This window comes from Eucyclogobius newberryi, unplaced genomic scaffold (genome assembly GCF_026437365.1).
Source record: "Eucyclogobius newberryi isolate DKJ021-1_F unplaced genomic scaffold, fEucNew1.0.hap1 SCAF_4, whole genome shotgun sequence".
NCBI classification, from domain to species: Eukaryota; Metazoa; Chordata; class Actinopteri; order Gobiiformes; family Gobiidae; genus Eucyclogobius; species Eucyclogobius newberryi.
In genome coordinates this window covers 22,290,651-22,311,626 of record NW_027316056.1, presented here as the reverse complement: position 1 = coordinate 22,311,626, position 20,976 = coordinate 22,290,651, and the positions used below count along the sequence as shown (strand labels likewise).

The 20,976-nt window shown below is 45.5% G+C and overlaps 2 protein-coding genes across 2 annotated transcripts in view; one reads left to right on the top strand and one right to left on the bottom strand.

The window, feature by feature from the left end:
• Nucleotides 1–7,416: 7,416 nt before the first annotated feature.
• LOC140377988 (UPF0575 protein C19orf67 homolog) lies at nt 7,417–9,312 on the bottom strand. Its single transcript, XM_072463618.1, has 7 exons — nt 9,231–9,312; nt 8,711–8,870; nt 8,509–8,638; nt 8,050–8,150; nt 7,806–7,973; nt 7,614–7,745; nt 7,417–7,543 (listed from the first exon to the last, which is right to left on the bottom strand). The coding sequence occupies exons 1-7, from the start codon at nt 9,310–9,312 to the stop codon at nt 7,417–7,419; spliced, it is 900 nt and encodes a 299-aa protein (XP_072319719.1).
• Nucleotides 9,313–11,201: 1,889 nt separating this feature from the next.
• Nucleotides 11,202–20,976, top strand: part of pkn1a (protein kinase N1a) — a 28,331-nt gene continuing 18,556 nt past the window's right edge. Inside the window, exon 1 of the mRNA XM_072462395.1 lies at nt 11,202–11,869. Within this exon, the coding sequence (XP_072318496.1) occupies nt 11,849–11,869 (21 nt within the window). The 5' untranslated portion in view covers nt 11,202–11,848. The remainder of the gene's footprint in view (nt 11,870–20,976) is intronic.

Sequence of the window (20,976 nt, the reverse complement as noted above, 5' to 3'; positions counted from 1 at the left end):
TTGGACAGTTTGTACTTGAGTTATGTTATGATGAGTCCATTCATACATGTTAAAGGAATGATAGAGGATTTTTTTCCCGATTGGAGAACTCAAATGACTGTAAATTCCTTTTTGAAAAGTGCACATGTGCACACTCCCCCCCATGCGGAAGCACGGAACAGCCTTGCTGCTTCACGTGTGTTTGTTTATTGGCCGTGGCTGGAGAGCCGTTTCAGGGATCGCGACATTTCCCTTATAGCCCGTTATAGCCTCATGGCTAACCCTAACCTTAACCTTAACCTTAACCTTAACCTTAACCTTAACCTTAACCTTAACCTTAACCTTAACCTTAACCTTAACCTTAACCCTAACCCTAACCCTAACCTTTACCCTAACCTTAACCCGGCGCGGTCTAAAACAGCGCTAAAACGCGGTCAAATAGCGGCGCAGTTTCAGGAGCCGCGGCGTGCGGCCAGCACAAAAATAACATGGCTTTTTCAGCCGCGCCGCGGCTCTGCAGACACTCCCTTGTTTATTAGCCCGACGGATCGCATCTCTCGTCTCCGCAGATGTCCGTCTCTTCTGAGCTCAAACTCAGTCTTTCTCTGTCGTCATTTTTGTACTGTACACTGAAGGAACTCGCTAATCACACACCGGCATATCAACCACGCATATGCAGCCAGGGAAACGTGCTGACGCAAGGGAGGATTGACATGTAGGAGAACTACTCGGCTGTCCACGCCATGAGGAAATGAGACACAGATTGGGTGCCAAAAATCTTTTATTCCTATAAATGGTGATTGCTTCAATTGTCATATAACAACACATAGTTATTAGTATTAACAAATACATTGTGACCCTGAGTGGTACATACTGTATTAGGATATTTACTTGGTATTCAACAAACCACCCAAACTATTTTTCATAGCCAATATTGTATCCAGTAATTAAGTACCCTAATGTTTTAGTTGCTGGCTTTAGTCACTTTTTTCCTGGCACAGTTTCATCCATCCATCCATCCATCTTCTGCCGCTTTATCCGGGGCCGGGTCGCGGGGGCAGCAGTCTGAGCAGGGACTCCCAGACTTCCTTCTCCCCAGACACTTCCTCTAACTCCTCCGGGGGGATCCCGAGGCGTTCCCAGGCCAGCCGAGAGACATAGTCTCTCCAGCGTGTCCTGGGTCTTCCCCGGGGCCTCTTCCCGGTGGGACATGCCTGAAACACCTCCCGAGGGAGGCGCCCAGGAGGCATCCGGAACAGATGCCCGAGCCACCTCAGCTGGCTCCTCTCGACGTGGAGGAGCAGCGGCTCTACTCTGAGCTCCCCCCGTGTGGCCGAGCTCCTCACCTTATCTCTAAGGGAGCGCCCAGCCACACGGCGGAGGAAACTCATTTCGACCGCTTGTATCCGCGATCTTGTTCTTTCGGTCACTACCCAAAGCTCATGACCATAGGTGAGGGTAGGAACGTAGACCGACCGGTAAATAGAGAGCTTTGCCTTTCGACTCAGCTCCCTCTTCACCACAACGGTCCGATGCAGCGACTGCATCACTGCAGCCGCTGCACCGATCCGCCTGTCGATCTCACGCTCCATCCTTCCCTCACTCATGAACAAGACCCCGAGATACTTGAACTCCTCCACTTGGGGCAAGGACACCCCACCCACCTGGAGAGGGCAAGCCACCTTTTTCCGGTCGAGAACCATGGCCTCGGATTTGGAGGTGCTGATTCTCATCCCAGCAGCTTCACACTCGGTTGCAAACCGTCCCAGTGCATGTTGCAGGTCCGGGTTTGATGGAGCCATCAGGACAACATCGTCTGCAAACAGCAGAGATGAGATCCTGTGGTCCCCAAACCGGACACCCTCCGACCCCTGACTGCGCCTAGAAATTCTGTCCATAAAAATTATGAACAGAACCGGTGACAAAGGGCAGCCCTGGCGGAGTCCAACATGCACTGGGAACAGGTCTGACTTACTGCCGGCAATGCGAACACAGCTCCTGCTCCGGTCATACAGGGACCGGACAGCCCTGAGCAAAGGGCCCCGGAGCCCGTACTCCCGGCGCACCCCCCAAAGGACACCCCGAGGGACATAGTCGAAAGCCTTCTCCAGATCCACAAAGCACATGTGGACTGGTTGGGCAAACTCCCATGAGCCCTCGAGCACCCGATGGAGGGTATAGAGCTGGTCCAGTGTTCCACGACCGGGACGAAAACCACTCTGCTCCTCCTGAATCCGAGGTTCGACTATCGGTCGGATTCTCCTCTCCAGTACCTTGGAATAGACCTTACCCGGGAGGCTGAGGAGTGTTTTCCCTCTAGTTGGAACACACCCTCCGGTCCCCCTTCTTGAACAGAGGGACCACCACCCCGGTCTGCCAGTCCAGAGGCACGGTCCCCGAACGCCACGCGATGTTGCAGAGACGTGTCAACCAAGACAGTCCTACAACATCCAGATACTTTAGGTACTCAGGGCGGATCTCATCCACCCCCGGAGCCCTGCCACCGAGGAGTTTGCGAACAACCTCAGTGACTTCAGCTTGGGTGATGGATGAGCCAGCCTCCGAGTCCCCGGTCTCTACTTCCTCTTCGGAAGACGTGACTGAGGCATTAAGGAGATCCTCAAAGTATTCCTTCCACCGTCCGACGACATCCCCAGTCGAGGTCAGCAGGCCTCCACCCGCACCGTAAACGGTGTTGGTGAGACACTGCTTCCCCCTCCTGAGGCGCCGGACGGTTTGCCAGAATTTCTTTGGTGCCGACCGATAGTCCTCCTCCATGGCCTCCCCGAACTCCTCCCAGGCCCGGGTTTTTGCCTCTGCGACAGCACGAGCTGCAGCTCGCTTGGCCTGCCGATACCCGTCGATGACCTCCGGAGACCTACAAGCCAGAGTGGCCTGATAGGCCTCCTTCTTCAGTCTGACGGCATCCCTTACTTCCGGTGTCCACCACCGGGTTCGGGGGTTGCCGCCACGACAGGCACCGGAGACCTTGCGACCACAACTCCGAGCAGCCGCATCAACAATGGAGGCGGAGAACATGGTCCACTCGGACTCAATGTCCCCAACCTCCTCCGGGACATGGGAGAAGCTCTCCCGGAGGTCGAGTTGAATACCCTACTGACAGAGGGCTCCACTAGACGTTCCCAACAGACCCTCACAATGCGCTTGGGCCTGCCAAGTCTGTCCGGCTTCCTCCTCCGCCAGCGGATCCAACTCACCACCAGGTGGTGATCGGTTGACAACTCTGCCCCTCTCTTCACCCGAGTGTCCAAGACACGCGGCCGGAGGTCTGATGACACGACAACAAAGTCGATCATTGACCTCCGGCCTTGGGTGTCCTGGTGCCATGTGCACTGATGAACACCCTTGTGCTTGAACATGGTGTTCGTTATGGACAGTCCGTGGCTAGCACAGAAGTCCAATAACTGAACACCGCTCGGGTTCAGATCGGGGAAGCTGTTCTGTCCGATCACCCCTCCCCAGGTGTCACTGTCATTGCCCACGTGGGCGTTGAAGTCCCCCAGTAGAACAACGGAGTCCCTGGTCGGTGCACTGTCCAGTACCCCTCCCAAGGACTCCAAGAAGGCCGGGTACTCTGCACTGCTGTTCGGCCTGCAGGCCGCCACAACAGTGAGAGACCTGTCCCCCACCCGAAGGCGGAGGGACGCGACCCTCTCGTTCACCGGGGTAAACTCCAACACGTGGCGGCTGAGCTGAGGGGCTATCAGCAAGCCCACACCAGCCCGCCGCCTCTCCCCGCGGGCAACACCAGAGAAGTGGAGCGTCCAGCCCCTCTCGAGGAGATGGGTTCCAGAGCCCAAACTGTGCGTGGAGGTGAGGCCGACTATATCTAGTCGGTATCGCTCAACCTCCCGCACAAGCTCAGGCTCTTTCCCCCCCAGCGAGGTGACATTCCATGTCCCCAGAGTTAGTCTCTGTGTCTGGAGATCTGGTCGCCGAGGCCCCTGCCGTTGACTGCCGCCCAGATCTCTCGGCACCGGCCCCTTATGGATCCTCCTGCGGGTGGTGGGACCACGGGAGGGCGGCCCCACGTCGCTCTTTCGGGCTGTGCCCGGCCGGGCCCCGTGGGGTAAGACCCGGCCACCAAGCGCTCGCCATGGAGCACCCATCCCAGGCCTGGCTCCAGGATGGGGCCCCGGTGACGCCGATCCGGGCGACGTAAACTGCCTTGTTCGTGTTGTCATCATAGAGGGCTTCTGAACCGATCTTTGTCTGACCCGTCACCTAGGACCTTTTTGCCTTGGGAGACCCTACCAGGGGCATGAAGCCCCCGACAACATAGCTCCCGGGATCATTCGGGCACTCAAACCCCTCCACCACGTTAAGGTGTCGGTTCAAGGAGTTTCATCTCATCATAATTTTACTTACTTACTTTAGCCGGCTGGACCACATTAAAATGCACCAGAATACCCAACATTTCTGGGGGAGTGCCCCTAGCCCCCCCTGTTGAATCATTTAAACTGCGATGTAGCTGTAGACCCTAATCATCCACAAATATATTTGTAACAACACCTCTGAGAGGCGTGTTATTTACACAGGGATTAGAGATGATGTCAGCGGAATACCAAGTTCCATTGTGGTATTTGAGTCATCAATATTTGAGCTTGTGAGGTGCTGATAATAAACCAACCAAGATGACAAACAGATGCCCTTTTTTGTGTCGAAGCAAGTTCCTAGTGTATGAATTGTTCATCGACAATGGAAATAAAACTGATTCTGATGATGTGTTTCGCTTAGGGCCCCCTGAAGGCTTGGGTCGGCCCTGCTGACATGACATATTGAACAGTTAGAGGATTTATTTGACAGTAAAGTTGTAGCTTGTGCTGAGTCACATGACACATCTGGGTGCGTCCTGCTCGCGCAGCGTTGGACCAATCACGGGCCGAGGACGCGCTCTGAGGCTGTGTACAAGTGCTCCGTCTGCAGCCACAGTTACACCGTAGAAGACCACCAAAGAAGCGGTCCGTATGGGGAAGAGGAGGAGGACGCACGGTAGTACGGAGGGGAGTGGACCGCTGGTCAGTAGCGATCTGGACAGCGGGGAGGACACTGTGGACGCTGGTGCCCGGAAATGTGGGATGTCCTCTGGCTCGTCTGTGTCGGGGGGTTCTGGCAGTGAGGTGCAGGGTGGGGTTGCAGATATCGGGGATGAGGGCTCAGGGTGTAAGGTGTTCATAAAGCTTGCACAGGATAATGCGTCCTTTAAGGAGTGGAATCCAGTGGCATTGACAAAGAGCCTAAATGTAGCTGTGGGAGTGATCAAGGGTGCGAGAGTCCTTAGGGATGGCTCACTGCTGGTCGTGTGCAAGGACGCGGCTCAGCAAAGGAAGGCGATTGGAACTAAACATCTGGGTGGAAAGGACATTCTTGTGTCTGATGCTGAAAGAAGCATGGTCAGAGGAGTTATCGTAGGTGTCCCTACGATGGTGTCTGTGGATGAAGTAAAGGGGAACTTGACTGGAGCTAAGGTGATGGATGCTAGGCGGTTGAAGGTGACCCGGTCTGGGGTAAGATGTGACACCCTGTCGATAATGATAAAAGTTGAAGGTAAAGTAAGGTGTTCATTGGGTACATGTGCTATGGCGTAAGGCCATATGTTCCACCGCCCCTGCGTTGCTTCAAGTGCCAGCGTTTTGGGCACATTGCAGCAGTCTGCAGAGGGAAGCAAAGATGTGGTAAATGTGCAGGAGATCACGAGTATGGGAATTGTGATGTAGGAGCAAAACTGAAGTGCTGTAACTGTGGGGAAGAACATAACTCTGCCTACGGGGGATGCGTGTTTAGCAGAAGGGCTGCTGAGGTGCAAAAAGTTAGTCTCTCAAGGTATATCCTATGCGGATGTTGTCAAGAAAGTGTCAGGTAGTGAGATGAAGGTGGCTGCAGTGTGGGCTGCCAGTGCTGCTGGTGGCCTAGGCGACACGAGAAGGATCAGCATTGCTCGCAGCCAGGGGGAGGTTCCCATTGAGGTCCCCTGAGGGTGCTGAGGATGTACTGGTTGTGAAGAGGAGAGATTTCTTCAGAGAGATGTTGGAAGTTATAACTGTACTGGTCAAACGAATAAGAAATCTGAAAAGACTAGGATCATCGCTAAGGCTGCAGGGAAGTACCTTGGAGCTGGGGGTCCTAAGTGGGCAGAGATAGAGGATGCGCTGCGGGGGAGTCAAGGCACCCTGGCCCATTCAGGGTGTCGGAGTGGGGAGGTTCCTGGTTTGCCGTCAGGTTCCGGGGGCTCGTAATGGCGGTGGTTGTATTGCAATGGAATGCGCAAAGTCTTCGTGCTAATGGCCAGGAATTTAAGCATTTTATCTCTACCTTGTTGGACAAGCATCACGTTATTTGCGTGCAGGAGACTTGGCTACAACCATTCACATTATCTGGGGTAATTACTAATACACTGTTACTTGCTATTGACCACTATTAACATCTTGATTACACATCTTGCATTAAAAATTTATTTTATTCCCTTGCCTGCAAAAATATTTTCCTTTCTTTGTTGCTTCTGATTTAAAGGGAATTGCACAGACAACTTCTGTCCTACATGCTCAATTTCTCTGGAGTAATTATTTGATCAGCTTTATTGATGTAGCATTTGTCAAAAAATATATTTTGATCAAAGTAACTAACGGGTGCAGAATTTATTGACTTTAAACTAACAAACCTTTGGGCTAATGGCAGCTCTAGCTCTGCATATTTAGTCTTCCTCTTTCTCGACCCTTTCAGTGCCCCATGGAAGCATAAGGAAGCTTTATGATGGTTATTATTGCATTGCCATACCTCATAGACGAGCCACGGTGTTTGCTGATGAGCTTCCCTCAACTGTTTGTGCAAATCTATGTATTGTAATATGACATGCATATAGTTTTTTTCTACTTAAAATGTTTAGTTCTACCTGAAGAGTTGATTTTAATAGAACATTTAAAGCTAGAAATGAAGGAGAATAGATTTGCTTTAAATGCAAGTATGTCAGGTCTACTGAACTGAGTTATTGATAGAGACTTGGCTAATTTGTTTGATTAGATTTCCTTTATGAAATGTTGGATGTCTCCTACTTTGATTTTAAATGAGGTAAAACCTGCTTGTGTCTTAATTGATATGTCGACTGTTCAATATGAGCAGGGCACATTTACCTAAATATGGCAGCTTATTTCCAGTTATGCGTACTTTGTGTGTTATTTCAATACAATCAAAATGTAATTAAAATGTTTTTTAATACTGCTTTTGGTTTCTTTACAAACAAAACAAGTACCAGCAAATAAAAGGCTCAAACATCTTCAAACATTAACATGTATAAATATATACGTATATAAATAACACTGAAACTCTCTTGAACTGTCAAAACTTTCAGGCCTGTCACACTTGAATACAACTGGCTCAACTGCAATTGGAACACTTTTTTCCTTAAAAAGGTGATGGTTCTTAAGTGGAACTCTGGTCCAGCGTCAGCAGCTGCAGAAGTTGGTCCGTAGCGACGCGACAGGACGGTTCCTCGCTGCCCAGAATGACACGTTTCAGATACGCGCCCTGAGGAACTTCACACAAGATCCTAAAACCAATAAAACAGACGTATTTAGTCAATAAACTATGATGCATGAAGCGAGTCTAAATGCACCGACCAGTCATTTATGTCATCAGTTTCGGGGCTCGCTTGGACCCACTGACCAAGCGACCACACAATCCCGCCGTGAGAAGCGCTGTGACTGGCTCCTGCAGGCAGCGTGTTCACACCCTCACAGCAAAGGAAGTAGCTACAAAAAGCACATTTTGTTGAGCGCCGCCAAAAGATATACAATAAAAGCTTTTCTTACAACTCGGTGTTATCTGTTTCCATTTGGCCGAGTCGGTCCACGTTCCACCGCATTCGTTTGTAGTATCCCGTGTCAACCTGAGCCAAATACGGAGTGGGCTGACAGAACCGGAAAATAGTCACCCTCAATGGGCCCAACCCGCACTGGCCAATGTGGAAATGGGAGATGCTGTAAAGACAATAAAACATCTAATTGTGTGGCTGTATTTTGGACGTGTGACCTAAATGTGATGTGTGTAGTTTACCTGTCAGGGTCAGTTTCATCCAGAGACAGAAGATTGTTGCTGGCACATGTCAAGATTAAACTCTCCAGTTTGTTACAAAGAGTTTGAGAAAAATCAGACAGCTGAAAAAACCAACAACATAAAGCATGTTAGAATAGTCACTGAGTTTCTTTTAATGTGTCAGATAATGCAACACAAACACTTGTAATAAGCCCGTACACAGCCATTTCTAGCTTTGTTTGTGGAGTTAATATGCAAATGCTACTTCCCATCTTTGCTAAACTACAATGGAGTGATTCATAAGGCCTTTAGATGATCCTGAACATTAACCATAAAACCCTTATCTGAGCAAACATTGTATAACTGCATGTGTGTAGTTTGCCAATCCATGATTTCAATAAAAAATCTTTTGAAACCCCATGAATAGCTAGAAACTGCTCTGGGCCTGTCCTTCAATATATAGGCTGCATAAAAACATACCGTGTACAGAGACGGATGGTTGCTCTCACTCAAAGGTCCACGAACTATCGATTCAAGGTGATTAAAGTAAGGCTGACACGTGAACAGAAAACTTTTCACAGATGCAGCACAAGCCTCCCTGTCTGAAACACTGCACACAACACAAATACATCAATGATTTGGGTCTGATTCAAGTGAGTGAAGAAGTAAAGTACGACCGTACACTTCAAAGAAGTTTTTCTGGATGTCGTCTGCTTTGCCCATCAAGAAATGCAGCTGCTTTTTCAGTGACCACTCCAGACCAAAGCATTTGTAACAAGTGCAGTTTTTGCCACATGGGGGCGCCAGAGCTACACTAGCCAGTGATGAGTGGAGCTCCACCGCTGGAAAAAGCAGTGTGGACAGTTTATTATTATTATTTTGATTTTTTTTTTTTTTTACTATAGATTAAATCACAACCTAAACAAAGTCTTGTCAAAAGCGTTTGTGAAAGCAATTAATTACAATTAACAACTAATAGGATAAGTAAACCAATTATAAAAAAAATCATCAGGGTCCCTAAATATCCAAACTGATAAAATCATGAAGAAACTCGTTTGTTTTGGTCCACATACAGTCTACGTGTTGTACATCTTTATTTGGCCTTCTACTCCAAATATGATGATGCGTTCGATTGTTGTAGTAATATTGTTATTACTGACATTTATAGCCTAGATTAAAGTAAAAAATGTTGTTTTTCTGACCTGTGTCGCCTGATGCCTCGCATCCCAAAGACTTGCTTTGACTCATCCCTTCTGAAGTTTGGGCCTGAATGTCAGCGTCCATCACTGCTCACTGTCCACGTTGTCTCCAGGCCTGAGGGGACGAGAAAAGATGCAAAACGCTAATGTTGATATCAATCGCTCCCTGAAGCTAATCGACACAAACATTGTAAAACACAATGTGCCAAACTGTGTAAATAACTCTACCCTTACCGAAACAATGCAAACGTTTGCGTTTGTTCCAAAAATTTCTAACTTCGCCTAAAGTGCGCAAAGTTGGCAATATTGATGACGTATAATGTTGATCGGCGGGAAAAGGTCAAAGGTTAATTTGCTAAAGTGACAACACTGACCTGTTCATTCTCATTTATAGTTTAGTCTATTTTTGACTCACGAAAATGAGTAGTATGATTTTCAATTAAATTAAATTAAATTATTTTTTGTAAAGCCCAAAATCACAGTTGCCTCTGAGGGCGACAGTGAAAAACGGATTAAACAATGTCCATAAGGACGAGGGCCGATGTCCCAGGCTCCCCTGTCCTTAGACCATCCCTGGGAAAAACCTGGAGGAGTTCCACAGTGAAGGAGAGATCCGACTCCCTCAGACGGACAGGCAGACGTGAGATAGACATTGGAGCTGGAGCCACTCAAGAAGCTGGAGCTTCTTCCAGGCAGATGAAGAACCGTTCATATGGAGTAGAGACTGCTTTTCCAGGGACTCAAGGAACATCTGGAGCCACAGGCCCCCCCTGGATGGAAGGGAGTGGGAAAAGAAAAAGAAAAGGCAATGAACGGATTGCAAGTGGAATTAAATATTAAATATTGTTTGATAGAATAATTAGTCAGAAGAAGAGGATAGTGCTCAAGCTTCCATACTTCCCTCAGCATAGTTACTCCTAGGGCAGCGTAGCTGAAACTGTAGCTTTATATTTCTGTTCCTAACTGGCCTGACCATAAGATATTTTAAAGAGGAGTGTTTTCTAAGCCTGGTCTTAAATGAAGAGACTGTCGGCCTCTTTAACATGGACTGGAGCTGATTCCATAACACAGGAGCTTGTTAGCTAAATGCTCGACCTCCTACTGTGCTTTTAGAGACTCTTGGGACCACCAGAAGGCCAGCATTTTGAGAGATAAGTTACTATTGCATCTTTGAGGTAGGATGGAGCCATGTCATTTATGGCCTTGTAGGTCAGGAGGAGGATTTTAAATTTGATTTCTAAACTCGACAGGGAGCCAGGGAGCAGTGAAGAGACTCCAGCACCGGCGTAATGTGCTCTCTTCTTTTAGTTCCTGTCAGTAATCTCGCTGCTGCATTTTGAACCGATTTGTGATGCATGTGATTATGCTTGGTTCAGTGGACTAGTATCCTTAAAGGTGCACTATGTAACTTTTCTGGCGAAGAATCCATCACTTGCTTGTCTCCATGGAGATGTTAAGCATTACCTGGACTGTTTTACAGGATGAAACATGTCTTCTTGATTATAGTGTTTTTATCGCTTGAAATGTCTTGAAAAACATGCATTCATACTGTGACCATGCTAACCTCTCCACAGATCTGTCCTGTAACTTGGTCTGGTGGCATCCCGGCTTGTCTCCATGGAGATAAGTTCCATATTGTGTGGAAGATCTCCATGGACACGAGCTGCTGAAGGAGAAGTTACGCAGTGCACCTTTAGGGTTAGGGTTGTCTCTGCACTATGCAGACCAGACCTACACTGTAAGTACACGCGGTGCATATGCGCTGACATGACATATTCAACAGTTGGAGGATTTATTTGACAGTAAAGTTGTTGCTTGTGCTGAGTCACATGACACATCCGGGCGCGTCCTGCTCGCGCGGCGCTGGACCAATCACGGGCCGAGGACGCGCTCCGCTTGTGTACAAGTGCTCCGTCTGCAGCCACAGCTAGCCACTCTTTGATACACACTCAGTATTTCATCATCCCGCTCCCGCTTTAAGAAGAGTCCCGCGGCTGTCGGCGCCTTGGCTGTTTTGGAATACTTTATTGAGCGTTTTCCCGGCACCACGTTGGGTTTTTTTAGCGGCGAACAAGGTCTTGGGAAGCAGAGCTGACAGGCGGCTTTTTGTGGCATGTGATACGGACAACAGACAGACAAGGCGTGTTCACGTTAGACGAATGTTCCCGCCGCCAGAAGGAGACTGGACACCGTCTTCAGCGTTTTCATTTTGATGGTCTCTTTCAGGATGTTTGTGGCGGATCAGCCCCGTTGCATTTGACCGTGCGCCTGAGCTGTTGAATGGCCAAGGCGCAGAGAGGAAGAACAATGTGGTGAAGGCGTCGGATGCTCCGATGTAAAATGACTGTCGCCTTTTTAATGTGACTTTGTGAATGCGTCTTTATTCTCTTGTCCCCTGATTGAAACCAAATCAACAAGCAGGCTTTTTCCAGGCTGTGGCTCTTTTCAGACAATGCGGATTACCTCTTGACTGTTCGTCTTTGTTTGCGGGCTCTTTGTAAAAGTTTGCGCATATTGAGCAAAGGAGTAACTTCATTTGGATATTGACTGTAAAAGAGACCAATCTTCTATGTGCACAGCTTCTCTGAGAAGACTGAAGACAAACAGCAGCTGGGACAGTCATGGCGAATGACTCTGTACAAGTAAGTCTGAAGTTATGGGCTCATTTCCATTGACTACACGCCTGCTTTTATTTCAGACTGCATTCTCGTGCATATGTGCTTTATTGTGATTACAAATGCTGCTGGGGCCTTTTAAGTAACCTAATATTAGATTTAAGTTTATGTTTGATAGTTATCTATCTGTTGTAACTCTGGGATTTCGACATTGTGGGACAAATATAGGTTATTTTTGATAAGAAAGTTTCTTTTTATCTAATATGACCAAAGGCTGATTTTATAGCATAAACTGAACTCATAATGTGACATTGTGAAATGTCCATAAAGATCAGAAATGGAAATCACGCCTATGGCCAATACCAATGGTTTTGTCTGATAAAACATTGTTCTGCAAACTGTCAGGAAGCCTGTGAGAGGCCAATTAGAAATGGATATTTTTAATGAATAATACAAGGGCCTTCCTCTGGCGTACCCCTCTTGTATTGTCCCAGGAGTGCTTTGTTTTTAGAGAGGTTTCATGTCGTCATCATTTTGTTTTTGTACAGGCAAAGCATACAAGCAGGTCTATAAAGGCTAAACAGTGGCATTTGTCACTAAACACCATCTCCATGTGTCCAGTTGTAGAAAATCCTCTGTATTTTCATATCCGGTCCAATTTTCCTGCTACCAATACATTACTACTTCAACAAAAACTGTAACTTACAGTTTAATACAAAAACAAATCCCTATATTAATGTATATTATATTTCAACATGTTTGTCTCTTTCCACTTTCATGTTTGTTTCTCTCCAGGAAGCACTGAGCTGTGTGTCCGCAGTAAAACCAAGACAACGTCAGCCTTTGATTAACACTTCTTGAACGCAAAGTGCTATCACACCTTTTGAACTTTTTCTGCCGTAGATTAGTTTGCCACCCAACATGGCTAATCCTAGCTTTGGCATCTGTCCTTGCGGCTGACTACGCCACATACTTTACCACTGTCTTAAAGAGGCGCTGCACAATTGTATAGAATCTGTGCCACGACTTCAATATCTTCACATTCTTGGGTAAATGCTCTTGAATTAAAATATAGAATACTTAAATTTCACGTCTTTAAGTTTAGGGTCGGGCTGTATATGGAAGAATGTGAGCGTTTCCCTTGTACATCTAGATCACAGTGGTCAATCCCATTTCATTTGTTCCTATTAAAAACATGGCTTTTAATATTAACAATACCTTTTACATCTGTGCCATTAACAAAAAAGTACAAGTTATTCCTTCAAAATCTGAACTCTGAAGCAGAATTTGCTGTAAACCTATTGATTGAGCCCCAAACTGCTATTATTATCTGCTATTCATTAGATGACAATTTGATTAAAATGTGTTTGTTGCACAGTCCTACTTCGTTTTTAGTTGTAATAGATCAATACTTGCAATAGAATACATTTTCAGAGAATTACTACAGGTTAAGGAAACGGGTAACCAAGAAATTACATTTTCAAGTTCAAAACATAAACGGTCTTCAGTAGCAAAGGGCTTGAGGTCTGGCTTTTGATTGAAGCTCTTAGTGTCTGTCTGCTTGGTTCAAAACCTCCGACAGATTGAGTGTTTTTGAGAGACTAAAGGCAAAAGAAATCATCATTCTTATATAAAATAAACACGTTTACAAAAGAAAACGACATTCTGACCCGTGAACCAGAAGATCTGTACTCTTTTACGCAGTGAGGATTTAAGAATGATGATTTTTGGCATAAATAAAACATTAAACATGTGAAAATGTGGGCCAGCTCAGAGGGTACTTGAAACGAACATTTTGGACACCACCAACTTAAAACAGGGGTACTTGATTTTCCAACGGTAAAAGGAGGCAATAAATCTATAAAACTTGTCTCTAGCTCTCACAAACCGTTTCGCACATTCATTATCTTCTGGCCCGTGCTCAGCTTTAAAACAGCAGATTTCCGATGGTGAAGTGAAGCTGGGGTGGACTGCCAAAGCTCATTCAATCAGCTGCTGCATATGGCTCTTACTTCCGGGTTGGCAGACAGCGCACAGCGGTTTGGAAACTACTAATTTGCAAGAAAAAAAGTCAGGCATTCCAGCTTTAGCAACTGACACACTTGGATAACGATGATTTTTAACATCAAATATTTTATGCTTTGGCTAATTGACTAAAACAGAACTTTAAAAAAAGGAACGTTCACACACACACATCAAAACTTGTTTACTAGTAATTTCATTATATTTGGCCATGAGCAACTTTAGAAAGGCCTAGAGACAAACCATGTACCAATGTCTTAACAAAATGTTCCTGAGCAGCACAAATAGCCCCAAACACCGATATTACAGGCCTCATAGATAACAACTGACACACACACACATGCAGTCAGACACTCAGGGGAACGCATAGGAGAGCACTTCCCATACAGCGGCCGCCATGACGTAAGGAGACAGTTATGCACAAAGTCGGCTTTTCTCAGCGCTGCCCGTGGCCATGTAGAGCCCACAATGATGCATCGTGAAAAAGCACTGCAACAGGAGGCTTTGGGACCTAAGGCTCTTTGTCTGACGCTAATAAAACAATATGACCTAATGGGATGGCTGCTCTCTCGTCATGTGAAGCCGTTGAGCTATATTTAGGCTTATATAAACAACCTCATATGTTTTTCTACTGAAAACTTGGTTTTAAATGATAAATGTGCACGTTGTTGTTTTATTGCAGGCCAAATGGCAATTCAATACTGAATATTATATCCTCCAGTCTTGGATTGCTGAATTTTTAAATTATTTGAGGCGAAGCAAAGTTCAGGCCACAATAATAATACTGAGAAGAAAATGTATACATTGTGGGAATTTCCAAAGCAAAATAAAGTAATTTGAATTTAATCGCTTAACAATAAATGTGTCTTTGAGTCTTTGATATTTACTCCCAAGTTTGTATTCCTATTATTATTATTATTATTTTGCCGCTTTCTGATAGTATTTTACATAGACATTGTAACTTAATTTCATATTTTTAATTCTTCATACTGTAAGTGTGAAGAAGTTGTGTGGTGGTTGGGTCATGCTTCAGCGCTAAGGGCTGCTCACATATGCACATATGGGCCTGCTCTGTTTGGGCCGGGGGCAGGGAGTGAACTGAGGGAGGGCTAAAGGCCAATATGCTGATGATGAGCCACAGAACAACAATGGCTCATATTGTCCAACTCAGCCTGGATCACATTCAATTCACACAGTTCATTTGCCTCATCCTGGCTGCAGCATGTTGGATGACCACACCCTGGTCAACCAACAACTGCCCAAGTGTCAAACCCTCAAGCTGACTGCCCAGTCCTGTGAGCGGGTTATGCTGAGGGTCTGCTTGTGGACCCGTCCATACTGAAATCTCCTTTGCGTCCAAAGCTAGTGCCTCATCGCCTCTCTGAGCCCCAGCAGCTGTTTCTCTCTGGGTTTTGCCCTGTTTCTTTATCTCCCTTTCACATCTCGTCTTTCCGCTCCGCAAACATCCTATAATTCTCATGACCTCATGTTGGTGTACCCCTGCATTCCAGCCTCAGGCGGACCCCTCCTTCTCTATTGGTACACACAAATATTCATACAGTGCAGCAGTGGATTGCCCGAATGGGAGGATGGAAGGATTACTCTGCCCTGTGTATTTGCCAGGCCATAAATACTTAAAACAATTAATATTCCCATAACTCTTCTGTGTTGATGCTGTAATAACTCTAATTGCTCACTTTGCTATTCACATGGCCCAGCTTGTCAAGACCAGCAGCCTTGCACTGTGACGTACCTTGACCTCTGCCCCCTCCTCATTATGCCAGTGTCCAGGGCCCCCGGGACACGTACATTGATCTCTGTGCATCACTCAGTGCTGTTGTTTAAACATAGTTAGTTTAACTGTGTCCGTGAGTGCTGGCTGAAGTCGCTGCTCAAACATGACATTGGCTGATAAAACCTTTAACTCAAAGTAAAGTGGTCTTCAGTGTCGGGCTGCTGAATTTGCACTCGCAGCACTTTGTTCCTGGTGTTCAAACTGTTGGGGCTGTTCTGGAAGCTGTAAAACTATACTCCTACAATTGTCTCTTTTTGTTTTTAAGTACAGCCACAATGTGACTGGGGCTATAACAATGTCTAAATCCATTTACAAATGACAACATTGTCACAGTGCTGATAAGTACTGCAATGTGGTGGTGAACCAGCTAATGATCTGGAGATGGTACATTGAATACATTTGGCATGTAGTAAGTCTGGCACAGTGAATGTCTCCACAGCACGAGGTCAACTGGTGAAGAGTGACTGAACAAAGGCTCTGTACCACCACACTTAATGGGATCAGCTTGTCAGGCCTCCTAAATGCATCGCTCCCCAAAAGCACTAATGTCGTGCTAAGTGCTAGCCTAGTTAACCCACAATAAAACACTGAAAAGGCTGTAAACTTCACATTAGCTTTTTGTTGATATGGGCAATGTATTTTAGGCTTGCACCCAAATGGCCTTGATGTGCAGGATGTTATTATGTGTTTAATTGTGTTTTAAAGGGCAGGCATACTTGAGCTGTGAGCCATCGTGAGAGGAACACAGACGAGGCGTTTAAGTAACACTAGTAAAACACAAACTTGAACTGAATTAATTTAGGTCTAAACCTTTTAAATGTAGCACAAATTGGTAAATGTATCTAGACAACAAGTAATAGTAACATTTTAGGTAACATTTGGCTGTAGTAGTGTGCGTGAAATGGGGCTGAAGAGCATAGAGAGACATTCAGAGTCAGGAGTTGAACACTAGCATAGGTGCTTGTAACACTAAATGAATAAACAAAACAGAAAAAACACCTGTGACAAAAAAGCAGCATTTATTTAGGACATTAAGTCAAAGTGGAAAGGCCTTCGGAAGATTTCTGCTTCAATTGAAGTTCTACAGCACGAGAAGTTTGTTTATTCCCGGATGTGATGAATTGTTCCACTTCAAACCTTTTAAAGTGCCTCCTGTAAATGCTCCTACAATGACCCTAGTGAGTTGCTCTTGCCTTATCTTGTCCCGCTCTTGCCTCTCTCGCGCTCACTCCAGTTCAGGAGACGCACCAGCTGCAAACCCCTCCACTGCTCCCACCGCTCTGTTTTTGTACAGCCTTACCCCAATAAACAACGTAAAACAATTCAGATCCTTTCCAATTGGTTCAGAGCCAGCGTCATAAGCTAGAAGAATTGAAATAGATTTTACAGTCGGCTCTGCGCTGCGTGTGTTTGGCTGCTATCAAAGACTATATTCTGTTTGGTAAAAGTGTAAATATCGCATTAGGTAGTCAAATATTTGCTATCATCACATCATGGTTTTCCTTTGCAGCACAGTCGCTCTTTGTCAGAGCTGATTCGTGTGGTTTGCTGTGGCGCGTCACACTCGGCGGGTGTGACTTATTAACACAAATAGACTTTGGGAGGTATTAAAGTCTCCCCATCAAACTCATTAGACCGGCCTGGAGTTCCAGTTACACTCATGACGTTTGGCTAACAGGGAGGAGCACCAGTCTTTAACAGGAACGGGGAACAATTTGAGCTTTTGGTCAGTGAGAGCTGACACGGAGCCGTTAAAGTTGTTTCATTTCAGAAGTGCTAATTGTTTGTCTTTTTCCATTGTTGGTCTGAAAAGGATTAGGAACTTGACATTATTCTGAATGTGTGTGGTATTTGCAAATACGATTACGCACTTGTCAGGTTAGTTTTAGCAGGATGTGTGTTCCTGTTACAACAGATTCAACATTTATTATACAATTATGCTACTACACACAATTTCTATTTTTACTTTAGTTTGCCTATGATTAAGAATTTGCCATATTGGTGCGATGGGGAATTTGTCGAACCAAATTTAGGGAACAGGGTGCGACTTATACTCCAGCATGACTTATATGTGATATTATTCTTTATGTTCACACTGTCAACAGCAAGAGGGCGTTCTTGCAGTTGCAAGAAAAATAATCGGCCCTTCCTCTTCCTCTGGAGTTTGAGGAGTTGTTTAGAAGTGACACAGAGGAAGAATTCAATGGATCTAGTGATTTGGGGTAATACTGATGCTTTGGTAAACTTGTTAGCATGTTCTTTATGCTATAGTTATCCGAATAACTGTTAATATGTTACGTTAACATACCAGACACTTACGACAGTTCGTTGTCTGTGCGTCATGTAGCTGAAGGTGTTAGCGTTAGCATACGTACACCTATTCACCATGTTCTTTAATCTGTTATTATTTTAAATTGCATTTCAAGATCAAATGCAGGCTGAGAAATAGATTTTCAAAGTTAGGGGCCCCCAAGCAATTTCAGGGGCCCACAAGCCCGCGGCATCGCGGCGTCATAAGAACAAGATAAATGTGTTGTTTTAAACCTGGTTATTAGAATGTAAAACAATTTAAAGTACTTTTATCTGTTATTTTATATGAAGAGCACAAATACTGAATCATATAAACCAGAGATCATGATCTTTAAAACTGTTTAATTCAATATAATAATGTTTCTTATATAAAATAAATACTGTTTACAGCATTTGACACAAGGAGATCTTGTGGAATATATGAAATCACGTCCTACAAAATAAACTACTAACATATAAACATTGACCCGAAAATTAGACCGGGCATTTCCGAGGACACGTGAATGCAACACGAACGCAGCGGCCAATCAGATGCCCGCTTTCATCGATTATTACATCACGGAGACCGCTCGGCCAATGAGAAGCGAGAAAACGTGCGTTTTGACATGTCTGTCAAAACGAAACTTAAGCGATGAAAATGCCCCGAATATGGACAAATTACTTGTTAAATCTTGATTATTTTTCGAGGAGAGGCACGGCGGGCCCCCTCCTATTTCAAACCACGGGCCCGCCGGAGATTCAACTGCTTGCGGGCCCCGGGGCCCTGTCTATTTCGCAGCCTGAAATGTCTGTTCTTGGTCTTGGATTTTATTAAATAGTTTTCCCGATTTTATATAGGTTTTTTCTTCTCTATTATGCAATTTTTGGCTGGTGCGACTTATACGCTAAACCTTTTCTCATTCCCAGTCTTTCTCATTCTGGGATTGATCCTGAGTTCAAAACTAAAGTGATTATAAAAATGCTGTTTGTTTAGTCGCCATACTGTTTTATACTCGTTTCGATCAAGCTAAATATTCTAAAACTGTTCAGGAAAGGTCACATTTTGTCCTGTTAATGGGATTTTCCTTTGCATCTTTTTATATTGTATCTGCTTTTGGATACGGTTGACAACTCTAGATGCGACCTACCATATTTGTGTAATAAACCGTGTACTTCAGGGCTTTCTACACTTGCTCCAACAATCTAACCACCACCTCGGCTGAATGATGCACGCTCCCTCTCGTCTCCTGTCAGCCTCTTCGGGCGGTTGTGTTTGATGGTTGCTAGGCTCAGGTGTGTGGGGACTGTACAAACAGACACTGGAGGAGCCTTCCATTTACTGTGCGTTACCAGGACACGCCGCTGTCATCGAAACCACTGGAAACGGCGGGACTTCATCATTAAATATGCCAGGCTGCAACAGGTGAACTATTGCCACCGCAGGTTTAATAAGTGACCGCAATCATCTGAGTGCCTTTTTAAATTGAGTGTTTGATTAGTAAATGTGTTGCTTTAGTGTGATTTTTGTCAAACCCTCAATTTGGTACTTCCATTAGGCTTTCATTTCTGTAATGCGCCAAATAAATTATATAATCTGTAATCACTGAAACAACACAAATCCCTCTTTAATATAAATTTGAACTGCTTCTATTTTTATCCCTCCAGTTCATTTCAGTTAAACAGACCCATTATGTTTAAAGCTTTTAGAAAACATAAAACATGGACAGATTTTTTAGATGAAAGAGAACAAAGGCTAATCTTACTGGAAACAGATGTGTTGTTTAGTTAGTGTATATTGTTGTCATTGTTTGTTAGCATGACAACATGAGGCTGTGTGGCAGCACAGCTGGGACTGTACTGAACCTGTCTGTGCTTGTGCGACCACAGACCTGCTGCACTGCTCTCCACACCTGAGCCCGCTGTCACAAGAGCTAACGCTGCTACGTCAGCAACAGACGACTCACTACACAACAAACGACACAACAACTCACTACACAACAACTCACTACACAACGACTCACTACACAACAGACGACTCGCTACACAACAAACGACTCACTACACAACAACTCACTACACAACAACTCACTACACAACGACTCACTACACAACAAACGACTCACCACACAACAGACGACTCACCACACAACAGACGACTCACCACACAACAGACGACTCACCACACAACAGACGACTCGCCACACAACAGACGACTCGCCACACAACAGACGACTCGCCACACAACAGACGACCCGCCACACAACAGACGACCCGCCACACAACAGACGACCCGCCACACAACAGACGACCCGCCACACAACAGACGACCCGCCACACAACAGACGACCCGCCACACAACAGACGACCCGCCACACAACAGACGACCCGCCACACAACAGACGACCCGCTACACAACAGACGACCCGCTACACAACAGACGACCCGCTACACAACAGACGACCCGCTACACAACAGACGACCCGCTACACAACAGACGACTCGCTACACAACAGACGACTCGCTACACAACAGACGACTCGCTACACAACAGACGACTCGCTACACAACAGACGACTCGCTACACAACAGACGACTCGCTACACAACAGACGACTCGCTACACAACAGACGACTCGCTACACAACAGACGACTCGCTGCACAACGACTCGCTGCACAACGACTCGCTGCACAACGACTCACTACACAACGACTCACTACACAACGACTCACTACACAACGACTCACTACACAACAAACGACTCACTACACAACAAACGACTCACTACACAACAAACGACTTGTTTTAAAAATCTACTCAAATAAATACACATAAAATGTACAGTGCTTTTTGTTTCATTTTTCAAGTTTGAGTTCATAAAGCTGGTCCTGCACTGGAACAGTAATGTTTAGAATGAAAGAAAATGAAAGATTTCTCTTTTGTGTTGCTTATCAATAATCATGAACAATTATCCTATTTTGAGGTTTCTTAAAGGTTAAAATGTTATGTTATTTATATTTAAGTGAATCT